Source organism: Aptenodytes forsteri, unplaced genomic scaffold (assembly GCF_000699145.1).
Source record: "Aptenodytes forsteri isolate BGI_AS27 unplaced genomic scaffold, ASM69914v1 Scaffold249, whole genome shotgun sequence".
NCBI classification, from domain to species: domain Eukaryota; kingdom Metazoa; phylum Chordata; class Aves; order Sphenisciformes; family Spheniscidae; genus Aptenodytes; species Aptenodytes forsteri.
This window is the reverse complement of record NW_008796188.1, coordinates 517,434-524,895: the sequence shown is the minus strand read 5'-3', so window position 1 is coordinate 524,895 and position 7,462 is coordinate 517,434. Positions and strand designations below refer to the sequence as shown.

Sequence of the window (7,462 nt, the reverse complement as noted above, 5' to 3'; positions counted from 1 at the left end):
TCAGCAGAGGGTTTGGGGTGCAGGTGGGGCTGGGCACTTCCCTTCCAGCCCCCGCGCCCCCATGAGAGGGAGGGAACGGGGAGAAGCGAGCCCGCTCAGGGCTCCTGCGAGGGATCCAAACGGTGCAGCCAGGCCGGGACCCCAGGGGCGATGGGAATGATGGGGGCAGCGGCTCCCTGCCTGCACTTCGGCTCCCTGCCTGCACCCGGGGGTGGATCAGATCAGCACCAGCCTCCGCCCTGCCGGGATGTGTCACCGAACCCCGAGGTCTCTCCACACCTGGCCCACCCCGGGCTGCCTGTTTGCAGGGACTGGAGCCAAGCCCTGCCGGCCTGGCCTACACCGGTGCAGGAATCGTGGCCCTGCCAGCCAGCGTCGGCGTGCGGTGGCTCCCCGCGCGGCACGGCGCTTACCTGCGCGGAGGCGAGCATCTCCAGCTCGCTCAGGCGCTCTAGCACTTGCCGCATGTCGTCCTGCAGGGCTCGGACAGTGCTGGCCACGTGGGCGTCCAGCTCCGCCAGCAGCCCCTGGGCGAGCTCGGGGGCGTTCCCAGCATCCCGCTCTCCCCCGGCGAGCCAGAGATCTGTGGGGCACAAAGATGGGTGCTGCTCAGAGGCGGCAGGGCAGGCACACAGCGCGTGCGGCAGTGCTGCCGGTCCGGATCGGGCAGGGCAGGCTGAGCACCACCTCACGCTCCCCGAGGACCCCCAGAGCTGGCACGGCCCACTCTGCGTGCTGTCGCCCAACAGCGAGCGACGGATCTCATCAGGTGCCTGCACCGCACCATGGGCTGCCCACGTGCCGCTGGCTCTGCCCGCACCGCAGTGCTCCAGGCAGAGCTGGGAGCCCCCAGCCCAGCAGCCCACCTCCCCCTCCACCAGCCGGCGCCGGGCCTGTCCCCGGGGACATGGGCCACCACGTCCCCCCAGCGCAGTGGTGGTGGCAGCGGGTGACCTCCGGCCCACCGATGCAGCGGGTGCGGCAGTGCACGTGGGTCACTGGTGGCAGCGGGTGACCTCCCCCCCACCGATGCAGCGGGTGCGGCAGTGCACGTGGGTCACCTTGCTTCACCCGGTGAAGGCGGGACGCCAAACGCCAGGCAGGATGCCTTGCCTGCACGGCTGCCTCCCTGCCAGGCCCTTGGGCTCAGTGGAGGCCCCAAACCAGCCTGGCTGCAGCCCGGCAAACACCCGGATAATCTGTGCTACGAACAGGAGACGGGCAGGGGCTCGCTGCCAGCCCCCACGCGTGCCAGCATGCCGGGGGACAGCCCAGCCCGGCTTTATAGGCCTCGTTACAAGTTAACTCCCAAGGTCAAGCAGCCTGGGAGGGTTTGCGGAAACATTAATGGGGGGAAGATAAGCATGAGACGGGTGGGCTGTGCCCAGGTGAGGCGGCGGCACCACCCCTGCCGTCCCACGGGTGAGGGTGGCAATGCCACCCTGGAGCAGAAAGCCCCCCGGGACGTGTCTTGGGAGAGCCGCAGAGGTTGGCAGGAGGCTCCTTGTCCCCTCTCCGCAGCAGCACAGCCCAGGGCCTGGCCGTCCTCAAATGCCGGCAGCAGCGGCGGGTGGCGTTAGGCAAGTGGTACCGCAGGAGCAGGGCGTCCCTGGGACCCGCACCTCCACGGCCACAGGGCCCAGCTTCACCCACTCCCCTCCTGGGGAGAGCTCACCCGCCCCCCCAGCACCACCCACATCCAAAGGCACCGGGCAAAGACGCCGGCAGCAGGGACCACGGGCAGGAGCTGGGCGCAGGCAGCCAGAGATCCGCACTCCCCGCCCGGCTGCTGGAGAGGAGCCAGCAGAGCATCCTCCAAATTTAGGCAATTTAGCACCGTTGCAAGAAATGGGCAACACAGGGGATGTGTCCTAAGGGGGCAAAGACACCAAGCTGCTTGGGGACCAAGGGATGAAGAGAGGGGACGCTCAGGACTTCCCGCGGCTGCTGAACAACCCACCCCTGGGTGCTGGAGCCAAACTCTGTTCCCTGTTGGTGGTCGCAGCCCTCACCTCTCCGCTCAGCCCCCGCACAGGCACCCCGCGCCCCCCGACATCCGGCCCTGCTTGCCGGGAGGTGGGGAGGGAGCAGCGGGAAGGCGCGCAGGAGCCAAACGCTGCACCCACCTCTCTCGGAGCCAAGGGCTGCGAGGCCAGCGCTGCTCCTCCCCTCTAGTCTTCTGCCTTCACCCCGCTCTCCCTGCCCAGCGCCGCCGTTCGGGGAGAGACCCAGTGGCTGCCCAGCCTGCGCGAGGGGAGAGAAGAAGGGCCCTGAGACCCCCGCTCCCCTCCCCGGGGGCTGCGGGAGCGCGGCAGGCGAGAGGCGGGCAACGCCAGGGCAGCGGTGGTGTCTCTCCCCCTGCCTTGCGGTGACATTTTTGGTGGTGGAGGTCGCGTGGGGCTGAGCGAAGCCGAATCCCACCGGCAACACCAGGTAGCACAGGATTCGGGACGCGACAGAGTTAACCCCAGAGAGAAGTGAGGTGTCCAGGCTCGAGATGGCGAAAGAGCTCCAGGAAGAAGCCAGGCAGATGGGCGGTTTCCTCCCTCCTGCCCACCAGATCCGCCAAGCCTCGCCGTAGCACCTCAAGCGCCGAGCGCTGCGGGTGGCAGCCGAGCTGTCCGGTAGCGGGGAGCAGAGAGCGGGTGGCAGGGGTGCAAGCAAGGTGCCCGCACCAGCCCCACTCCGGGCTACCAGCCTCACTCAGCCCCGGCAGCCCACCAGTGCCCCACCGGAGCTGTGCCGCAGGAAGGAGGGGGGTTGTGGGTGGTGCCAGGGCGTGCCAAGGGCTCCTCAGCCTCCCCTCGGTGACGGGGACCAGGCTCCAACAGGGACACAAAGCACAGAGGGGTGCAGCCGGGTGGCCCCGTCAGTTTTGGGAGTCTCACCGGGCTCCCAGGATGGCGGTACCGAGCAGCAACGTGGCAGTGCCGCGGTGGTGGGCAGAGCTGGGGCAGCTGACAATACAGAGAGATCTGCCGGTACAGCACAGGCAGGGCAGGGCTGGCAGCAGGCAAAGCCTCTGCCACGGTGCGGCAGGACCCCAGCGCTTCCCAGCCCTCCGTTACCTGCTCAGGTTCCATCTGCTCCAGGGTGTCGCAGTACACGTCCCCCTCGGAGTCACTGGTCACCTGGCTACCCTCAAGCGCCTCAGCGGCAGGAGCCAGCCCACCTCCTGGAACGGAAGCACACGGCTCAGCCGTGGGCAGCGCCGGTGGGGCAGAGAGGCGTTTCAGCCGTGACCGGAGGGCAGCAGAAGCTCAGCGCAGCCGCAAGGCAACAGGTCCGCAAGCGGGCAGGAAGGCAGCGTCTGCATGCACGAGGCGAGGCAGAAGGAAACAGGCACAGAGGGGGAAGGAACCGGCTCTGTTACTACTCCCCAGATCGTGGCCGTGAATCCAAGGACCAAATTCCCCCTTCTCCTGCCCACGGTGTTGCAGAGCCCCGCTCACGGGCAGGCACGCCCCGACACGGTGCCATTTTAGGGTAGGTTTCTCTGCCCACGTGCGACTCCCACCCGGGGAGAGGGCTGCCATGGTGGCCAGCCAAAACCCCGGTATGGTGGGGAGCCCCTCCAGCAGGAGCCACGGCCCCAGCTGCTCTGGCAGGGAGCAGGTACCGTTCACACAATGCCAACCGCCACCGGGGTGGCAGCGCGCCCCGCTGCACAGGCAGGGACGCTGCCCAGCTCCCCGCACGCTGCCAGCCCGGGCACACTCGACGATGGGCACGGCCTGGACACAGGCGCTCGCTCGGTGACCGTATATGTTCCTCGGGGGAGGGCCGGGCTGGCGGCGGGAGGAACGCCTCCCCGGAGCACCCTACCCAACCCAGGGCACAGCAGAGGCCCCTCCGGGCCGGGAGAGCCGCGTGTGCCCTTGAGGGAGGCACGAGGAGGTGGGTGGGTGAGTATACAAGGGGCTGTACAAGAAAAGCCAGGACCAAGGCGTTAGCCATGGCACAGGCAGGGAGGGCCGGGGCTCGGCACCGCGGCTCCCGGTGCCACGGAAGGGGCGGACTTGGCTGGAGTCGAGGGAGAACATCCCCTTGCGGAACAATGACCTTCCAGGGCGACATTTTCCCATTCCACAGGGAAACACCCTCGCCTTCTCACTGCGGTTTAGCAGAATCAGGCCCCTTTGCACAGGTAAGAGCAACGCAGAGTCAAACCAACGCACCCAGGGTTACCCCAGCGTTGAGAACGGCGCCAAGAGCTGGACCCACAAAAAGCTCCAGCTTGCCGTGACTCAGGCAACGCCTGAAACACCGGCGGGGTTGGACCAGAGGTGCCGGAAGCCAACAGCTCTGCGGGTGGACAGAGGCCCAGCCCTGTCGCCGGTGCCTCCTCCACGGGGTCTCTGCCGGGTGCTGGCCACACCAGGGAGACCAACCTGGCACGTGCTGCCCGTTCCGCTGCTCCCCAGGCAGGGCGTCTTCGGTGTGCTCCGGAGCCGGGCTGCTCGCTGGGTCATCCTGGCTGGGGTCGGCCGTCCGCTCCTGACTGCCTGCGCAGAGGGGAAGGGGCAGAGGAGAATTAAAGCGTTGCAGGTGCAGGCTGTCTGCGGGCTGGGCTCAGCACTGCTTCCCTGCCAGCACGGCTGGGGGACATGCGGACGCGGGGCCACCCTCCTGCCAGGCAGGCCGGCAGTGTCCGGACACGCGCAGCGGCTGGCAGAGACGGAGAGAGGCCGGCTCCATTTGCCAACGGCCCAGGAATCAACGCGAACTCAACCAGTCAGCAGGGTCTACCCCGTGCAGACCGTCTCGCTCACCCGTCCCCCGTCCCCCGAGGCCCTGCAGCAGCAGGCAGAGGGATCAGCACTGGCCAACAGCTGGGTAAACACCGACGGGTGACAGCCACCGTCCTTGTCCCCTGGCAGGGCACACAGCGCGTCCACGGTAACGAACACAGCCTAACACAAGAAGCGTTGGCTGGGGAGAGCCTTGCCTCTGTTGTGGCAGCGCACACCGCCATCGCCTGCGAGGGCTTTCAGCAGGCAGCAGCACCCCAGAGAGGGCCCGGGGCAGCTGCCTGCCCGGGGATCCAGCTCTCCCCACCGCCCCGCGGAGCCCACGGGGTTAAGGCCAGACACGCAGCATTTCCAGCGGCCCCCAGGACTTTGCTCCCTGCTCCTGGCCAGGCAGGTATGTGGCAACGCTGCCCTGCCTGCGCCCGCACATCTCCGCCATTCCCTACCTGCCTTCGCCATCACAGCAGGCCCAGGCTGTGGGACCCCCCAGAGCCCAGCCCAGGTGACTGAGTCCCCTGAGGGGGTACAAGGGCAGCCGTCACCCCGCACAGGAGTTAGGGCCAGGGCTGCTCTGCTCAGGGACCGTCACTGTCCCCAAATCCCTCCTCAGCGAGTGTGCTGTGACCCCTAAGCCCGCCCCACAGGGTGGGTGGGCGCAGGCAGGGTCCCGTCACCTTGCACATCACCGCCTGGCTCCAACACCGTCCCGTCCGCGCCTGCGGGGCTGGCAGAGCGGCATCGGGCCTGTGCGTAAGGGCTTAATTGTTGGTCCCAGTTGCTTCAGAGTCTCGGCCTACGTGTTACAAGACACTGGTGAAAGCTCCGCTGACTGGAGACCTGTGGGGACCCTGAACCATTCACGATTTGGGTTCCAAGTGCCACTTTACGGTGTATTGACTTTGTAAATAAAAAAACGCAAACCTGCCCGGACTCCCACCATGCAGCACCTCTGTCCCCCAAAAGCTCCACAGCTGCCAAGGGCCCCACGCCTGCCACGCTCCGCTCTCACCTGCCGCAGCACCTAAAATCACCTTTCTCCTCTGGATTATCAGTAACAAAAGCTGCAATCGCACAAAATTGGAAGGCGGGTTTGAGAACCTTTAACACAAATGACTCAACAGCTTAAGAAGTTCAGCGGTTTAATCCACCGTTTCAGGCACCTCGGGCTCATTTGCTCCACAGACACTACCAGGTTTAGATTTAAGTGCCAGTGTCATTTATAAGTGCCACTAGCACAGGATGACACTCCCAAGCAGGTAATGACCAGGAGTTTAGACCCAGCCTTTATGTTCCAGAGAAAAATTAAGTCTATTTGCCTTTTAAAGGGATTCAGCATCAAAATGGAGAACAAAAGCACCTGGGTACCACAGGAAGGCGCAGCCATCCTGAGGCCAAGCCTTACAGACAACGTGTTTTCAGCATCCTTGTTGGAAGCAGGGGGTGACAGTAGCTGTCAGACACAGGACAGATGCCTGGGCACATGCGGGGAGCGAGTCTATTCGTCAGCACTCTTCCAACATTAGCAAAGCACTGACAGTTTACACACCCGCTGCGAATACACCCCGAAAGCTCACGTGCTGCTGAGCTAATCTACTGGAAATGCGGCACAGCCAAACCTCCAGACGTGCAGCTGGCAGGTTCGCTCTGCGGTAGCCAACACCTTTCTGAACCAACATGTCCAGCCCCTTACACACTCGGACACTTCTCACAAGTCAGATACACCGAGGACTGCCCTGCTCCAGGGGTGGGACGGGTCCCCAGTCACCTCTCAGCACGAGACAGCAGCCACGGGCATGGAAAGGGCTGGGAAGGACTCTTCTCTACCACAGGGCGGTCCCAGTAATCACGTTTCTGAACCCCAGTTTCTCCACATCCACTCCACTGCAAAAACTGGCCGGCCTATCCAGATGTTTACATCAGATGACCTGCACTCCCTGCACACAGCCCGCCCTGCCTGGAGGAGGGCCAGCACCAAGAGAAAGCACAGCCTCCCTGCCGCAGCACTCCACGGGAGCTGATCCCCTGCTCTACCATGTACAGAGATTTGGGCCAAGGCGCATTTGGAAGCCAAATCTCAGGTTCTCTCCTCAAAGTTTTGCAGAGAGAAAGCCCAGACTGAAAAGACACCTGCGTCACCTGAGGAGACGCTTGTCTGGTGGTGCCCAAACAAGCACCTCATCAGCAGCTGCACCATGGCAGGGGCACCAGATGGGGCGTGGTGTGTCCATCCTGTCCCCCCCTAAGGGAGCAGCCCTGGGGAAGAGCTGAGCCCAGAGGTGACGGCGCCCTGGGGAAGAGCTGAGCCCAGAGGTGATGGCCATACCGGTGCAGAAGCAAGCAGGGAACAGCAGGAGTGATGTGTCAGGAGAGGAGTGTGACACAGAGGTGAGGGATGTGCTGGGCACAAGCAGAGTGCAAGAGGCTCCCACTCACCCCCCTTCCTCTTGAAGAAGGCCTCGGGGGGCCGGGGCATGTCGTGGATCACCTCGTAGAGCGGCTTGAAGTACCCAAACATCTCCTCCGTCGTCTCGTCCATGGGCACCGTGTCAATGATCTGGGGAGGGATGCAGCTTGCATCGAGCACCACTGAGCACCCCACCCACCCTCCCCCTCCCCGTTACCTTTTGGGCCACCTTCTTCATCTCAGCCACATAAGCCGCCATCGCCTCCTCCTTGGACATCCTCCCCAGGCTGTGCCAGGCATCCCTGCG

General features: G+C 64.9%; 1 protein-coding gene across 1 annotated transcript in view; it reads right to left on the bottom strand.

The window, feature by feature from the left end:
* Positions 1 to 7,462, bottom strand: part of ACBD4 (acyl-CoA binding domain containing 4) — a 15,203-nt gene that overhangs the window by 804 nt on the left and 6,937 nt on the right. The window contains exons 2-8 of the mRNA XM_019474266.1: positions 7,373 to 7,457; positions 7,185 to 7,305; positions 4,392 to 4,505; positions 3,069 to 3,175; positions 2,127 to 2,244; positions 405 to 583; positions 193 to 199 (exon numbers count right to left, since the gene is read on the bottom strand). Coding sequence (XP_019329811.1) covers positions 193 to 199; positions 405 to 583; positions 2,127 to 2,244; positions 3,069 to 3,175; positions 4,392 to 4,505; positions 7,185 to 7,305; positions 7,373 to 7,457 — 731 coding nt within the window. The remainder of the gene's footprint in view (positions 1 to 192; positions 200 to 404; positions 584 to 2,126; positions 2,245 to 3,068; positions 3,176 to 4,391; positions 4,506 to 7,184; positions 7,306 to 7,372; positions 7,458 to 7,462) is intronic.